General features: G+C 33.0%; 1 protein-coding gene across 1 annotated transcript in view; it reads left to right on the top strand.

The window, feature by feature from the left end:
- The window catches only part of LOC148622847 (ubiquitin-conjugating enzyme E2 Q1-like), an 18,089-nt gene extending 5,237 nt beyond the window's left edge, over positions 1-12,852 (top strand). The window contains exons 6-12 of the mRNA XM_088573106.1: positions 1,632-1,716; positions 4,438-4,498; positions 5,774-5,864; positions 6,153-6,260; positions 8,533-8,628; positions 9,789-9,855; positions 10,565-12,852. Of these exons, the coding sequence (XP_088429232.1) occupies positions 1,632-1,716; positions 4,438-4,498; positions 5,774-5,864; positions 6,153-6,260; positions 8,533-8,628; positions 9,789-9,855; positions 10,565-10,596 (540 nt within the window). The 3' untranslated portion in view covers positions 10,597-12,852. The remainder of the gene's footprint in view (positions 1-1,631; positions 1,717-4,437; positions 4,499-5,773; positions 5,865-6,152; positions 6,261-8,532; positions 8,629-9,788; positions 9,856-10,564) is intronic.
- The last annotated feature ends 5,643 nt before the right edge of the window (positions 12,853-18,495 follow it).

Below are 18,495 nucleotides of genomic sequence, written 5' to 3'. Positions count from 1 at the left end.
TCAATTGATATTTATTCCCTCCTTCATAAAACTGGAATAGGCCTACCAAGGTGCCCTTATAGTGGAAAGTATGGGATTCATACTATAGTTAAGGAACAAGTGTTATACAAAATGCAATTTGAGGTTCACGTTAATTTCAATTTTCTTTAAATAGTGCTACGAGTTTATTTTATTTAATTTTGAGTGTGAGTAGGCTTAAAAGTGAATTAAGTGCTTTATTAATTGTGAAGGATTTCCATTGGAATTATGATGTTCTGGATTAACTGCACTGGTTTTCATAGTTTGGGATTTAAGTATCATGTTAATAATAATTTTCATACGTGTTATAGTTTGGGATTTAGTTCATTGAGTTTGATTGAAATTATAATTTGGGATTATAAGTGCAATGATTTTTAATGAAATTTAAGATTTGGAATAAATGTGACTTGCATTGAAAATTCTTTGGATTAAGTGCAACCCATTGAATTTATAGCTTTGGATTTAAATGCTGTTTTCCTTGAAACTTTTGTGGATTATTAAAGTGCCATATTTTCATTCAAATGTAATAGTTAGGGATTTAGTGCATTTTTTAAAGAGAATAATTTTCATCACCATAAAATGTAGTTTGGGATCTAGTGCAATGGTTATTTTTAAATTAAAGATGTGGATTAATTGCTTTTTTTCATTGGAAGCTTGGGATTATGTGCAATGATATACATGTAACTGGAATTATATGGAGAATATTTCTTACTTTTATTTTCATTGTAATGGTTGTTCTGGATTAAGTGCTTTGATTTACAGATCTGATTTGAGTGTTTTATGTGAAAAATGATTTTATTGGAATTATACTTCAGGCTGAAGTGCACTAAATTTCATCAGAACTATATATACATTTTGTACATGTATATTTTAAATAATATGAATACATGTGCAAGAAATTTATAAGAATCTGAACTATTGTTAAAATAGATACTTTGAAGGAGTATATTTGAATACATGTATTCAGAAACCAGTATTCACTTGATTCAGCTTTGAGATGAGTCAGTTGAAATAAATAGTAGTATAACATTGTAACTTCAAGTTACTGTTCATTCCATGGAAGTGTTACTAATTTACTTTAATTTGCCATTTCATATTTGCTATCCACTTGGTAAAATATAAGCAATATTCACAACCAATAGTTTTCCACATTATTACTTTTCCTGTGTTAGCAAGTACAAAAAATGCATTGAATATGTTTCTATCAATTGCTAAATGCAATAACTCAACTACAAAAAAAATACCAATTATGTAAAAAAGAAGCACATTAAATTCCCTCAAAACACATTGTGAGTAATATTCACAAGCTGAGATACAAAAGAGTGTCATGTTTGTAGTAAAGTCACTGTAAGATAAAATAGTGTATAGAATAGTGTAAATGCATAAACATTGCAAGCGTTTCAAGAGTTCATGTAATGCATGTAGTTTGATTGTTCTGAAGAGTAGCCCAGCAATAAATACATGTATATTGGTTCACCTGGCTTATATTTTCAATAAAGAATACAAACTTCACACATCTATTACTCAGTTGACATACACATATATATAACATTGTGAGGTAAGTTAAATTTGCAATTTATTAAAACAGACTTTCTTCTTTTTTAACTATGCAGGGATCAGTGACAGGGTCTGTATTAGCTACAGACAGATTGATGAAAGAATTACGTGACATATATAGATCAGATAGTTATAAGAAAGGTGAAGATTAATATATATCTGTAATTTTTGTCTCATCTGAGACTTATGTTGCGAAAGGCGAGACTAAGGTATTTTGTTTCCAGCATCCACATTCAGATTTTCATGTTAAGTTTTCTGATTAAGTTGGCTCTATTTAAACCAACAAGTGCATTATCACTTTACCAAAAATCGGTGTCCATTTTGTGCATATGCAATTTGTTATGAACCACTTATGCTGGGTCAATCATATTTAGTATCCATTGCTTGCATATGCCCCAGTATTCACAGTCCATTGACTTTGAATTTTTAACTTTGTGTTCAGATTTTCTTGTTAGGTTTTTTGATTAGGACAGTTTGATATGAACCACTTATGCTAGGTCAATCATATTTGATATGCAGCTACATTAGCATCATATACCACAATTCTGTATCCATTTTGTGCGAATGGCCCATAGTCATGGTCCATTGACTCCAAGATTATCACTTAGTCACAGTTCCATATATGCAATCAATATACTATACCTCAGGGATCGTGCTGTTGTCAATGTCATAACTTGCTATTTTTTATTTGATCTGACGACGCAAAAAACCAGTTGGCAATTTTCTTGGTGCCTAGGTTTTGTATATTAAAATTGACAGGAAGTTTGTCAGCAACAGATATTCTCTCCAATTAAACAATTGTGTTGACACCTGGTCAGAGTTAATTGACCATAACCAATTTACAACTGTAGCCAATCATAAGTAATTAGACCATGACCCACAGGACCCTCATGGGAGGTGTCAATCAGATGTAAATATATTATTAAGCCAATCAAAACTCTCATCATCTGGTCAAAGGTAAACAATCGTGGCCATGTGCACATGGCTACATACAAGCTTCACAGCCCTGTTAAACCATATGATACATTCAGGAACTGATTTACCTTATAACAGAATGAATTAAATCCAATTAACAATGATTATCTCACCAGGAAGTGTTTAAAACACTTCGTAATTCAAGAATTGATAAAAGAAAATGGATGACATTTGTTTACACTTTTGCCATGTGGCATTTTTATTAGGAAAATTGGTAAACAAATATAATGGGGATTCCCAAAATCTAATTAAGGAAATAGTTTAGGCATTAAGTCATGATATTCAGATATCATACAGGAATACATAGGGGTGTAATAATACATTTTTTCCTCAAATGATACATATCGCGGTATTGGGTATGTTTGACGATATGTATCGCATTTTAAGAGACGTGTCCTTCATAGGTGTCGTCATGTTTTACAAAACAAAGCTGCTTATGCATGACAGGAAATAAAAAAGTAAGGATTTGATCCATCATTCCATTTGAAAAAAACATTTAAGCAAAATTTTATTTTTTTTCTCTGGGTCATTAAAATAATGCTAGCTATAACACTAATACCAATAAAATTTTTTTAGAATAGTATTGTATCATTAGTATTGTAGACGGCAACTACATACCAACGACAGAATCATCCAAAAAAATACAGCTATTTCAGTACATATGGTGAATCGTTTCCCCCTTAGGAGTACAAGAGAACAACGGATAATTAAAAAAAAGGGACACAATTAATGGTCCTTGGTAGTTTGCTAGAAATTTTATTATTTGAAAAAAGAATCAAGTTTATTGAAAATTTGTAAATTAAAAATCAAATCATATTTAAGATAAATTTATTCAGACCACAAAGGACAAAGGTCAACATGTTTTAAGTTAGGGGCTATATGAGTATAGTGATATAAAGTCCTTGTTAAAACCAAACAACTGTTTCTGGAGTAGTACCTTATATTATTTTGCATATGAAAAGTGACACCAGTGAAATGGTTTTAGACTTAATACTGTCATATTTTAAAAAAATAGAATAATTTTCTTTGGCACCCATTTTGGCTCTAATTTCTGAAAATTGGCAAAAATAAATTGGCAGCTGGAGATTTTTCTGGTGACAGAAATTTGGAAGCCAGAGCTGCCCCTGTACCTGAGGAATCTGCTCTCTTTTGATAGTGTCATATGGTTGAATTGACATGTCATATTGTCCATTATACAATATACATGTATATGAAACTTGTAACACTGTCACCATCAATCAAGCTTTGTGTGACAGTGTCCATGTGTGACAGGTGAGACATATCTTTGTGGTAACCGTTTATACTTATTTTAAGCCATGTAAGGAGTGAAATTTCAGCAAGCCAGTAAAACAATGATAAACTTGAGTCTACATGTATTATTTTGATTGTAATATAGCAATTGAGGTATTCTTTTGGCCTTAAGATTATCAAAGGAGTATGTGTAGTAAAAAGTGGGAGTTGCTTGTGCCAATTTTGCATATTCAGAATGAAACTTTTCATTTCAGATGAAATGTCAGTTAAATTATGACAATGATTTGTAATATTTTTACATTTTTGTGTTTAAAAATTTCTCTGTACCACCAAAATAAATGACTTATTTTGCTCAGCTTAAAAGTACAGAATCATGTGAGGTATGATAGTAAACTAATTGTAATAGTATACATTTTAGGTAAATTTTAATACAGTTTTAAGTATGTAGATTATCTCACTCTGTTAACTATGATATCTTAATATTATGTCTGAATTATATTTATAGAAAATTTTAATGAAATTTCTGTTGTGACTTCTATTTTATTACAGTTTGTTTTAAGTCATAAAACACTATTAAAGGTTAAGTTGTGTACTCCATGTAGTAACCTTTGTTATAAATTATGTTTTTATTTATAGGTATATATTCAGTGGACCTAGTCAATGACAGTCTCTATGAATGGAGTGTTAAATTAAAAAAGTGAGTAAAACTTGATATAATTATTATCAAAGTAATCAAGGGAACCAAGATTCTAGGGGAAAGAAAAAGTATGTATTCCAGGGATAAAGACTGGAAAAACACACACAACAAAGAGCATGAAAAAACAAAATAAGCAAATGAGCAAAGAGACTCCTGGGTTGCTTAGAAAAAGTCAAGTCTGGGGCAGATGAAAGAGGAAAGGAAAGGGTGTAATAATCTCATATCGTGCTGTCAGGATCATACTCTTGAATCAAGGTATAGTAACAATTTGGAAGAAATCTAAAGGATTTACAGTAGTATTTAGAGCCAAAAGCAAAACACAAAAGTACATTTATAGTGATCTCGGATAAGTGAGGTAAACATTAAAAAAGTACTTCTTTATAAATACACTAGGAATGACATACATTCAAAAGAAGGAGAACATATAGCTGTGTGGAAATTGAAAGATACCCGATACACTTAAATGGTATTCAGGCTTCTGTAAAATACTTAAAATATTTGTGTTAAATCCATATGTTATTGGCAAAAAATAAAGTAATGATAGATAGGGATGTAGACTTTACAGAAATGTACAGGTAATTTCAAAGCAAAGTGAAATATCATCTGACAATGAATCAAGTCATGGTTAACAGCATTACCATGCAAGGTATTGTATCTGCAGGTATAATATTTTTTTAAATCAGTGGTGTCTTATTAGAATGAGCTTCTGCAATAAAACATAATTTCTGTCATCTTTTTTTTAATTGAACGTATTAAACCAAAAAATAGTCTGCATTTTTGTAATTTTTACCCCTGGACTAGTATTTCCTTTTATTTTATTTGTTTTGTTGTCCAAAACATTTATGAGGGTGCTTTTTACATTTTTGCAGCCAGAAAAAGATGATGGGGATTCTTTTTTTATTAAATATTATTGTTATGGCAATAAAAATGAGAATTGCAAGGCAGACCATTGAGGACATGTAAATGTAGAAATTATATTTATTTTTCCCATGCTGCTTATTTAAATGTTAAGGCTGTTATATGTGTGAAAACCAGGTATCAAAATAACTAATTATTTATTATATAATCTTGAGATGATTGCCTCCTTTTCCTGTTATAAAGTGCAGACACTTCTCCTCTTGATCTTAAAGACATCAAAATGGGATTATTTTCTATGGTGCTATTTATACTTTCATGCTTGTAGACGTAATGAAACATTGTAATAATTTGTATCAAATAGATTAACCAGCATATTTATTTTGCTTGAATTTTTTTATGGCATTTGTAATTTTGTAGAGTTGATCCAGATAGTACTCTGCATGGAGACTTAGAAAGTTATAAAGAAAAAATGGGCAGAGATCATATATTGTTGAATTTTACCTTCAAAGTAAGTGTATATTTTGTTAGAAGTTAATCAATTAACTGTTATTCAGTGTTTGAATTCAGTATACTGTATTATTGGCAAAATCTAGGACAAAAACATGAGATGAAAATTTGCAGGTCTTGCAATATGCTGCCTTTTAATTGAACTTAGTGTGTTAAGTGTTATGGAAACATGTTTTGAAATTATATAAAGACAGACATTCTGATGTGTAAGTCAAACCTTGTGCTAAGATACGAACATTGTTGCATGAAGTATAACAAAATTAATCATTGGCCGAATTCTATTTTGTAGGACAATTTTCCATGTGAACCACCATTTGTAAGAGTGGTTACTCCTGTGTTAAATGGTGGATATGTTCTAGGTGGAGGAGCAATATGTATGGAACTGTTAACAAGACAGGTACATAAATCATTTAAGAAAAAAGGCAAACATGTTTTTCACCATATTACTTTTGAATTTTGGCACTTACGATGAAAAAAATGAGTGCTCTGTGTATTAACAATTAGGTCATGACATATGTATGAATGTGAATCAAGTCCTTACCCTGTCCATTTAAATTATAATCACAAAAATATACAATCAAGCCACAGGGAGATTTATGATAAACCATATCATATCAAATTTTCTGAAGTACAGTAAACTTTAAAGATCTCAGGATATATTATGAGTATTGATATTTTATTATTCAGCACTAAAACTAGCCTCAAACCAAAGCCTCAAATATTTAGAAGTTGGCTTGTAAAGTTCATTGGCAGTAGCCGCTTTGATCAAGGGTCTGGAAATTTTGACATTCCATGCCGGACATTTTATCAAAATTCAGCAGACGTTTGTGTCAGTCTTTTACATGCTCAGATCGAAAATAAACTTTTTTATGTAGTTATTTTAAGATAAAATTGGGAATTGTGTTATTTCATCATATACTCTGTCTGTTTCAAAATATTGGAGTGAGTGGACAAGTTGGGTTTCGACCACATGTCTGACATAGGTAAACAGCCGAAAGCTTCCGAGTGATGAAAAAAATGTTGATTATCTTGATTTATATAAGAAAATCACTAACACATTTTGTATATTTATTTAAATGGTCTGTGTTTAAAAGATTCAATTGATGAATTAATAATTACAAACTACAACTGATTCATAGTTTCAATTCCATGTACTTTTGTTACTTCTGAAAGATCGGCGGGAAAATGGTGGTCTTTTTTCTAAGTTATCTTCTAATAAATGTATGAAAATTCTCCGGGTTACTTCAAATGATTCCTACACACAGTGGGGCTGCATGTATACCGTTAATTCAATTATACAATCAACTAATCAGTTACAGGTAAATCACAGTCACAGGTGGCTGTCACATCGGCTAAAATTGACACACACCTGTCAATTAATTTCCAATAAACAATTAGGAGACTGGTAGACAGGATGTTTATACACTAGTAAAACTATGCAGACTGTAATTTATAAGGGTTTACAATTTTTTTATGTCAGATATTGGAAGATAGTCGTCGGTCATTTGCAGAATTTGTTGGTCAATGACCAGCATTTTTGACCATTTCCGGTTTCATTATTTGGTTATTATATTATCCAGACTCTTGCTACATCTTCAATGATAATGATTTTAGTTCATGATTGGTTGTGAGCCAAATAATTTTTTTAAATAAAATTTTCCCCAATGGGCCATGTTAGCTGTTGCCGTCACTTGTCATCCATTGTGGTTGTCATAAACAATTTTTCAAAGCTGTTCTCTGAAATTACTGGACCAATTAGAACCATTCTTGGTCTGAAAGTTCCTTATATGCATAGAACTGATGTGGGGATTTTTTATTATGAGAAAGATGACCGCCGTTACTTTATGTACAACATGGGGTCAGACAGAAGTTTTTCGCATATATCTCCAGAAACGTGGGTTAAAGTGGTTCAGCATGATGAGATCAATCTGTAGGCAATTTTCGTTTTGATATGTTAAGCCATGTTGGAGTTATTGCCTTTTTTTGCCATTTTTTGTTGTTGCTCTTTTTAAAGTTTCTTCTCAGAAATTACTTGACTAATTTGGTATTAAAGTTCCTTAGGGTATTCTGCATAGAACTGATTCAGGGATTTTTTTTTATCCATTGAAAAGAATGGTGGCCATTGCTCAAAATAGAAGAAAAGGACTTACAAAAGTCTGCATTGGATCAAAGTTGTCAGACAACTCCTTGTTAGAGTTTTTGCCCTTGAAAGGTGAAAAATGACGTTTTTTATAAAGTTTTCAGGCAATATCTTGAAGAAAAGAAACTTTCAATTGCTGAAATGATCCTTATAATAAAGCGTACAAAAGTTTGTGGGGATCAAAGTTGTTGGACAACTCCTTGTTAGAGTTATTGCCCTTGAAAGGCAAAAAATGATGTTATTTGTGGTTTTCAGCCAATCTCTTGAAAACTATAATAGATAGAAAGAAACTTTTAATTGATGATATGATCCTTATCAGAAGTCCTGCCTAAGTCTTTTATTCAAATTTGTAGGCCAACTCCTTGTTAGTCATTACCCTTGAAAGCAGAATTTAACCAGGTGAGTGGATCAGGCTCCTGGGAGCCTCTTGTTATGTGTTTCTCTTCATTTATTCATGTTTACTGGAATTACAGGTAATTAGTTTCAGATAGTAACTATAGACCATGTCATGAATGTAATCTGTTTCCAGGGTTGGAGTAGTGCCTATAATGTGGAGTCAGTAATATTACAAATATCTGCCACTCTTGTTAAAGGCAAAGCCAGAATACAGTTTGGAGCTCCTAAAGTAAGATTGACATAAGATAGAGGAAAAAAAACAGTATAAAAAAACAACTCACACTAAACATATACACTTAACTTTCACAATTCTTAGTTGATCAAAATGTTTATCTTGATGACAAGACTACATGTAAGTACATGTAGAAATTGTGGTAACTTTTGTTAAGTGAATACATTTGGTTCTGCTTCAGTGGTTTTTGACCTAGTTATGGCCTTGAATTTAATGTAATATACTTCATGAAAATAACACATTTCCAGACTTTTGTTCAGCAGCTATTTTTATGATTTTTTTCCCCTGCTGTGAAGTAATGGAGAGAAGTGGTAATGGTAGGCATCCATCTGTTGGTATGAAGTTGTTGTATAACGCCTATGAAACTGCTGAACAGATTCCTTTGATTTTTGGTGTATTGTTATGAAATGCAGATGTAAATACTACACCACCATTTTAATTCTTCACATTTTGTTGAGTAATCAGACTCAGACTGTTTTCAACATTTTCCAATAATACAAGACCTTGTGGATACAACACTTTAAAAACTTACACTATATACTTATACATGGATCATGGTCAGATTGAATAAAACAAGTCTTGTTTATAATTGTTTTTATGGATGAGTCCTGTGGTATAAGAAGTGCTTTCCCCAGTACTTAATCAGTGATTAGAGGAGACCATGTGCCATTTATCACATTTCAGCTGAAAATGTCCCATTATTTTTTTTTTAATGAAAGTGTTAAAGAATGGCTCATTAATTTTCTGAAGAGTACTAAAAATTGCCCATTCTCAAATTTCTAGACCAGATTACTGCTTAGTATGTTTAAATTGAACAGTCCTTAAATTATATGTGTTAGATTTGTTCATATTGACTGTTGCCTTACTTTGAGTAAGGGTGTACATCCTTCCTTCCTTCCATATATACTTCTTTCTTTCCTTCTGTTTCACATAGGGATACTGACTTTTTATCCATTATTCCTCCAACACCTCTGAATGGAATTGAAGGTAATTTTCACAGAATTTTTATTACATACTCCTTTTGTGTGTCTCAAAGGTCAAATTAGGTCAAAAGTTGCTTGTTATTTTAATATGGAAGAGTGGGGATATCACATTAGTGAGCATTGCTAACTGATTCTAAATTTACAATGATGATAGACATATCACCTTTTTTTCAGAATCAGTACAGTCTTGCAAGAGCCCAACAGTCTTTCAAATCATTAGTTCAGATTCATGAAAAGAATGGTCAGTACCTTAAGGATGGTATACTTGTAATATCCTCTTCTAGAGTGTTCTATGAAACAAGTTTATTACTCAACCCAGGCAAATAGATTATTTACAATTTTTGAAAGTCTGCTCCTTTGCCAAGCATGTGGATATAAACATGTAGGAGAATAATAACTGGTTGGATTAGAGTTAGAATAATGCCTGATTGAGATGATACTTATTCCAGCAGAATATTGTTTCTGTAAGCAAGTGATATTACATATCTGTCTTTATAGCATTGTTCAGGGTTGGATACAGGAATTGTAGAACAGGAGTGTGTGCTGACTAACCAAGGAGGGGGCAGGGCATGTATTATCACACTTCAGTGATTTTGTTTCAATTCAACCATTTTTTTTCGAAAAACCAGAGGGTGCACAATCAATGTGCAAAGCCTGCATACATCTTTGTTGTTCTAATGTAAATGCGAGGTTCCCTTTTTTTTACCTTTAAATGTTTGACAAAAATTCATCCATCTTTATCTGATGACACATTTTTAAATAAATCTATATACTAGATTTGATGTTGAAATTTGTTGAAAGTTGAAATTGAATTTACAGCATTTTGTGATGTAGTATAAAGGTGAGCATTAAAGTAGTTAACTTGTATCAACAACAGTTTTATTGTATGATTTAATCTTTTTAATCAATGTTTTTGCTATCTTTTTAACTTCATATTTTGAACTTTTCAGGATGGTTTACACCACCAAAAGAAGATGGATAGCACAAAAAATTTAGTCATTTGTATACATTCATTACTGAGTCATTTTAGAGGCTTACAAATACTAAGCATAATGACTTGCTACTAATCACCCACATGGTCAAGATGAGAACACCAGTGATTCAAAGTTATCTTAAACTCTGCTGCAAACATTCAGCCGTTGAACACACAGGAATTAGTTCACTTACCGTTTATAAAATGTCATATATACTTAATCTTTTCCTTTCCATTAGAAGTATGGTAATAACATAATTCACAGTTAAACAATTGTTGATGGCAGGTAAAAAAAATACTTATGAAATTAAGTGAACTGTTAGATTTACTTCTAGGAGCAAATAGTTTATATATAATTGATTGGTATGATACTAAGATGAAGTTTATTTATTTTTTTTGTTAAGACGTTTTAACAGTGTCTATGATAATTAAGTATGACATGGAATGTTTATCAATTCTAGCATGTAAATTGGTAGTATGTTTAGTAATAAGGACAGGAATTCATGGAGTTTCAATGTAGATAGTTTGTATCTTGGTTAGCTTATATTTATTTTGGATCCAGTTTACTTTGCATTGTTACCAGTATGTGTGTATATTTTGTTGATGCAAATGATGTTTGGCTACTTACTATAGCCTTGATAGCGTTATTTGATTTACTGATACCTGTGTAGATGTATTTGTATTTTTTGTGGGTCATTCCCTGTCAATAACACACTTAAGCAAATAACCTTTATGGTTTTACATCTGTTATATGTTGGATGTTCAGATGGAACTGATAAGGTGCTGATAATGTTTGTTAATTACACAATAATTCCATTGCATCATGTCTTCGTCACTTGTATGGAAGGGTTAGGATTTTCATTGCCACATAGATTTAATTATTTCTATTATGGTTATATTTTGTTAGCACATTCTGTTCACTATAGATTTGTCTCATGTATAGGTCACATGCATCTCTATGTTATTTAATTAACAGTATTATTAACACACTTGATGGTTACTAACACTATCATATTTAACAGTCCATTAGTTGTATTTATATCTTGACTGCCATTTTTTATCCCCATACCTATAGTAAAATACAGATTACCCCTGTTTGAATATTTTTAAAATAAATATTTTTGTTTTCTTCATCATTTTTTTTCAGTTTGAAGTTTAGTTACATATTGGTAAATAAATGTACAGATATTGTTTTAAATATTATAGCAGATAAATTTCTAACTGAAGATGCCATAGTTTTTTAAGTGTACATCACCCATTTTATTACGATTTCCCACAAATAAATAACTGCGTCTCCGATGCTTTACTAAAGATAGATCACAACTAATACTTCCAGTTGATAGATTTTCCATTTTTTTCTCAAAGGACATACTTTAGAATGTAAATGTAAAAATATTTGTCACCATGCTTGATTTTGAGATATTTGACCCTTAATATAGGCAATTTTGTACATTTTATATGGATTCACTTTTTCCAGAATTGCCTACCCTGATGATTTTGGAATGAAGCTCATGGTTTTTAAGGCCATCTAGCAGCCTTACAATTGTTGTACAATTCCTTACAATTTGACAACCTTGCTGAAAATTTTCCTGTTTCTGTTTTATGAGACTTCATAGCTATAATATCAGTGGTTATTTCCACTTTGAAAAAAAAATGTCCAGTGAGCTTTTTGCAACAAGAAATAAACCATACTATTTTTTTTATTACTATTTCCTGTTTTCATCAGAAAAGGGTAGGCAAGTCTATTTCACAAACTATTAAAAACTGGTACGTAGTTTCTTAAAAATTAATATATAAAAAAAAAAACATGTAGCTGGCAGTCCTTCATATTCCAAAAGAAAATTCAGGGTCACCCAAGTCTTTTTCTTGTAATATTACAAAAAAACTAATTCCGATTACACCTTCCCTCCACCCCCCACCAAAAAAAAGAAAAAAGAAAAGAAAAAAGAAAAATTATCTTCTCTATATAAAAGGACTTTTATGCCAATTATCTTTCTTTGAAAGAGGCTTTTTTAAATTTTAATATGCAAATTTTTATGCCAAAAACTCTTTTGATTAAATTTAATAATACACTGTTAGGTGATTGGAACTATGTTGGAAGATGACAGAAAAGAAAAGCGTAATTGGTATGATCTACATTAAATAGTTTTGCTCATCCAACTCAATCCCTGGTTATTCCTATATAATATACTTTTTTGTATTTATTAAATGGTGACAACAATTGTTATACATTTCAAGCTACCTGAATAAATCTTTTTATTTTGACTTGTGTTTCTGCTATCATGTCTCAATGATGTTCTTCTGTGCTTATTGTGAAGGCCTTATGTTATAAAATCATATATTGCTTTTGGTGTGGTGTTTCCAGTTCAGATATTAACACCTGGTCATTTTTATTTATAGTCTAAAAAGTATGGGATATATAATTAGGCTTTGAATCTGTTTTCATGCACTATAAAGATCTTTTCCATTACTTTTGTGCATGTATCGATACACACTATACACTGTCTATCATTCCTGCATCTAAGAATGTATGATCAAATGTTTTGAATCATTGCTTTGGTTTTAAATACATATTTATATGTCAGATGTTTCAATGTTTCAGTTGCTAGTATGTTCTGTTCTAGTTTTTTTTTCAGTATTCTTCAATCTGATATTTCATCCTCTGTTTATTTCAAAATGTATAGTGTTTTATAGTGTAAACACAACACAAAAACAAGATATCTTCTTTTTATTTTAAATTCCCAGTATTATTGAATGAATTTTCCTACTACTATATTTTGATCAATTTAAACAAGAGTTGTAGGTCAAGCTTTAGAATTGTACAATACTGATAATCATTACCGGCTTTCTTCCACATGTCATTGCTCTTGCTGCTTGTCTGTTTATTTCAGTTCCATTCCCAAAAATAAAGTTATGTTACTTTCTGATTTGAGGTCATTGTTTTGTTGTTACCAATAACTTGCTGCTGAAAAGCACATTCATTGTTTCATATGAAATAGAAATAAAATATTTCAGTAATATTAAATTTTGTTAGTTTATGTAGATAGATCTTTGAGCTGTTCTCATCTATATTTTTTCATGGTGAGAAATACGAAAATGAAATTTAACAGTTTTAAAGTAAAATGGGATTTTATAAAATAAATACTTACCATCATAAATTCTGAGTAAGTCCATCAGCGCAAGTCAAGCAGGCGGAATCCCCTTTCTAAAAATGTCATCCATTGGGATGACCTTATAGTAGCCATGTACCCTTTATTCATCCATTTAATTTTCAAAAATAAGCAAGAAGCTATACAAAAAAATAACAGGGGATGAAGGGTAGGCTGAGAGGGACCTTAAATTTATGATGGTATTTATTTTATAAAATCTCATTTTACTTTAAAAATGTCAAATTTATTTCAATAAATGCGTTACCATCATAAATTCTGAGCAAATTTTAAAGTTAATAAAAAAACACAGAATCTAACGCAAAGCTAAATCCCCTGAACCAGAAGATGCAGGAGGTAAAACAACTTTTTTGTGCCGTTATCAAAGGTCCCAATGAAAAAAAAAGCCCTCGGCTTTGGAAGATAATGATCTTAGGTAATGAGAAATGAAGGAATTTTCAGTTCTCCAGAAACCTGCTGATAAAACTTCCTGTAAAGAAGTATTATTAAACAGTGCCCAAGATGTAGAAATAGCTCTAACATCGTGGGCTTTAATGTTCAGACTAGACAGAGATTCTTCACTAGAAGAATTGTAAGCTAACTGAATGGTCTTACAAATCCAGGTAGATAACGTTTTTGCTGATAAATCTTTAATATTTTTCTTAACATGAGTAAAAAGCCTAGTATTAGTCTTTAAATTAGCTCTAATACTACGGGTTCTTTGTAAACAAATGAGTAAAATGCTGATAGGACAAAGTAGTTCACAAGTAGAATCAATAGACAATGAAGGTATTACTGTTGGTTCTGAACCTCTACTAGGAATCTGATTTTTGGCTAAAAGAGTGACTGAAGATTTATCTCTATTGAACCGTAGACATGAATAAGAAATAGAAAGACCGTGTATTTCGCTTTTTCTCCTACCGGAAGCTAATGCCAGTAGAAAACAACATTTATATGACAAAAAATTGATATCTATTTCTCCATGAAAACTGATTTATTCATCGGGACATAGTTTTCCTTTCCTCGATTTTCTACCCCGGACTTGACTTTTTATGAGCAGCTCTGACGGGTGTTTCTAGAAAAGCAGAGGACGCTTACCCTACCGGTGCACCTGGTCCATGCTCCCAGTTTTCAGTGGAGTCCGAGTTGCTCATTTGCTTTTGTTACTTTGTATGTATGATTTTAGTTACTGTATGTTCTTTGTTGTGTATGTCTGTTTTCCATGTCGGGTCTTTGTCCCTGGATTACATTCTTTTGATTACCGCTATAACCTTGGTTCCCTTGATTACTCTTTCAGCTGGTTCAAAGGGAAAGGTTTTTAAAGATGATAAAACCAAACTTTAAATTCCAGGAAGGAATTAAAACCTTCTGTTTAGGACGTTCAAGAGTAAAATTCTTAACTAAAACAGAACTACTCATTACTACCAAAATCTGGACCACCAGACAAGTGGATAGTTCTGGAAGTAGCAGAACGATAACCTTTAATTGTTAAAGGAGATAATTTTTTATCTTCAAAAAGGTAGATAAGAAATTCCGCTAACTGCTGAACAGTAATTTTGAGAGAATCAATTTCCTTCTCACTACACCAACTACTGAAGATTGTCCACTAAGCATCGTATACGTTGTTTGTAGTCTCTGACTGCTCGGGATAGATGTCCGGCTGCTCGTTCAGAAAAGCCTCTCTCCTTGAAACTATCCGTGGGAAAAGCCACGCGAAAAGATGCAGATTCTCTGGATTGGGATGAAGAATCTTGCCCTTGCACTGGGAAAGAAGATTGTGTCTTACCGGTAGTAAGAGTGGACGAGCACAAGACGGTTGAAGAAGATCTGGATACCAAGCTTGCTTGGGCCAAGCTAGAGCAATAAGAATGATCAGACATTGCTCCGAAGCAATCTTCCGAAGAACTGCTGACAAAAATCTGAATGGAGGGAATGCATACCGAACATTCCTTCCCAAGGAAAACTCATGGCGCTACTGCATTAGCTTGTGTGTCCGGGACAGGAGACACGAACACCTAAAGTTTGAAGTTGAGACTTGTTGCAAATAGGTCTACATGGGGAGACCCCCGATGAAAAGTTATTGCTTGAAATACTGACTGGAGAAGTTCCCGTTCTGTATTCACTGGGGCTAGAGTTCTCGATAGAGAGTCTGCTAAGACACTGAGTTTCCCTGGAACATGACGAACTACTAGCTGAAGCTGAAGTTGATTGCAAAAAAGAAGAATATCTTTTGCAAGAAGAAATAGCTTAAAACAATGAGTTCCCCCTTGGTTTTTTAAGTAAGCAACAACCGTCGTATTGTCGGATGCAAGGACAAGAGACTTGTTTTGCAGAATATGCTTAAAATGAGAGATTGCCAGAAGAACTGCTTTCATCTCTAGAAAATATATGTGTTCTTTCAGTAAGTCTGGGCTCCAGACTCCTGATACTGAACGTCCTTCCAGATACGCTCCCCAACCGAGGTTGGAGGCATCTGTGAATACAGTCTGATTGGGAACTGGAAAGGACAGAAGCTGGCCTTCAAAACATTCCCCTGAACAGTCCACCATAAAAGGTATGAAGACAATTCCTGAGGAGTAATTGGAATTTGATATTCCAAATTCTGAGAAGACGGGAGCCAATGTTGAAGTAGATAAAATTTGAGAGGTCGAATGTGTAGTCGACCAAGAGGAACAACATCTGCTAAAGAATTCAAGAGACGTAGTACCTGAGAAAATAGGCGAGCAGAAACTGTTTCCTGAGAAAGAAACTGATGAATTTTCAAGTTGAGGTTCTGAAATTTTTCCTGAGGAGGTAGAACTAGTCCTAGAGGAGTCAGGTAATGTTCTCCCAGAAAAGTAAAGCCCTGAGAAGGAATCAGATCTGACTTTTCCATGAAATTAGGAACCCCAGGGAAAGAAATGGTTTGATGACTAGATCAGTGTTTACGAGAAGCTTGTCCCGAGAGAGGTCTTTCAACAGAGAATCGTCTAGATAAGAATGAATCTGAATGGCCTGAGAGTGAAGATAAGCTATGGCAGTCTGCATAACCTTGGTGAAGTAGATAGGTCGAATGGTAATGCTCTGAATTGGTAAACCTTTTTGTTCCAGACAAAACGAAGACATTTTCGGTAAGAAGAACATATTGGAATATGGAAATAAGCGTCTGTCAAATCCAGGGAAGTGGTCCACATACCTGGAAGTATTAAAGCTCTGATAGAACGATTGGTCTCCATCTTGAAATGGGGAACAACCAGATAAAGGTTGAGAATGGACAGGTCGATGACTGGTCTCATTCCTCCTGTTTTCTTTGGAACAAGGAAAATCCGAGAATAGAAACCTGGATCTATTGATGATACAGGAACTTCCTCTATTGCCTTCACAGAGAGAAACGTTCACCTTTACTGGTGCTGGAGTATGACTGAGCTGTTTTTGAATCTCGTCAAGAGGAACACCAAAAAGTTTGTCGTCCAATGGAGATTTCAACAAAGAATCCTTCGGGCTGTCTGAAACTCTAGCTTTATCCAGAATCTCAGATCTTCTGGATAAGGTAAAATTTAAAATTTACCAAACTTCTCATAAGTAAGAGCTGAGAAGAGCCTAGAGCTTTACCTACCTGAAGTAAAAATGGTTTTACTTCAGCGGGAAGAGCTTTCAGTAAGGGGGCTACAGCAGATATATAATGTTCTGCTGTACCTAGTGCATGAGAAGATTTCTAAGAACATTCTCAGTTATAGACCATACAGACTGAGAAAGACGCAGTCCATCCACAGGCTTTGAATTAATTGAAGAAGAAAAAGCTTTTTCACAAGGAGGAACCAGCTAACCCAAAGTGGAATTGAAAATATCATAATCCCTAAATCGGAAATTTCACTACTAGAAGGCACTGCTACAGAAGGAGCAGGGATTGATAAACTAGGAGTGAAACTTTGAGGACCAATAGGTCCAAAGTTGTTACCATAAGGCCAGATACCCGGAAAAACCTGACCACAAAAACCTGGAAAAGGGTATGTCTGAGGCCAGGGATGTCTTGACCAAGACATGGCGTTATTAGCCGAGGAGGGCAAAGTAACACCACAGTAAGACACTGGAGGCCTTGAACCAGGTAAATTTAGACCCATAGAAACACCAGGGGTACAGGAAACTGAACCCGTAGTGTCTACTGGCCTAGATAATGTAAGTGTTATCGTACCTAAAGTAGGGATTACTCTATTACTATCCACAGAACCTGCAACCGTGGTCTGTGGAATAGTAGTGTTAGTCACCGAAGTTAAAACGTCGGTTGATTGACCAGACACATTTGACTATCGTAAGGTAACGACCCATCCAAAAAAAACATCATTGCCAGTAATGGCTTGAAATGGGCTATTAACATTGAACTCCATAATAAAGTATCAATATACAATAATAATAAACATATAAAAGAAAATTGCTCAATAAAAAGGATTTCTAATATTACAAAACTTCAATATTATTCACAATATAATTTACCACATGTATCTTCTTGCGCAGGCGGAAATTAAAGGGTAGATGGCTACTATAAGGTCATCCCATTGGATGATATTTTTAGATAGGGGATTCCGCCTGCTTGACATGCGCAGATGGACTTACTCAGAATTTATGATGGTAGCGTATTCATTGTAATAAAATCACCCACTATGGTACCTTTACTTTTTGAAGTAAAAATGTAGAACTGGATTTTATTGCCCTAAAAATAAAATCAACATGTCTCATATTGCCATCCGCATCATCAAGACATTCAATATTATAGAGTAAATATTGC

The sequence above is a fragment of the Perna viridis genome, chromosome 3 (assembly GCF_037379345.1).
Source record: "Perna viridis isolate PV_CMFRI_1.1 ecotype Kerala chromosome 3, ASM3737934v1, whole genome shotgun sequence".
NCBI lineage: Eukaryota > Metazoa > Mollusca > Bivalvia > Mytilida > Mytilidae > Perna > Perna viridis.
The sequence above is the reverse complement of the archived record's forward strand: the minus strand, read 5'-3'. Positions and strand labels throughout refer to the sequence as shown.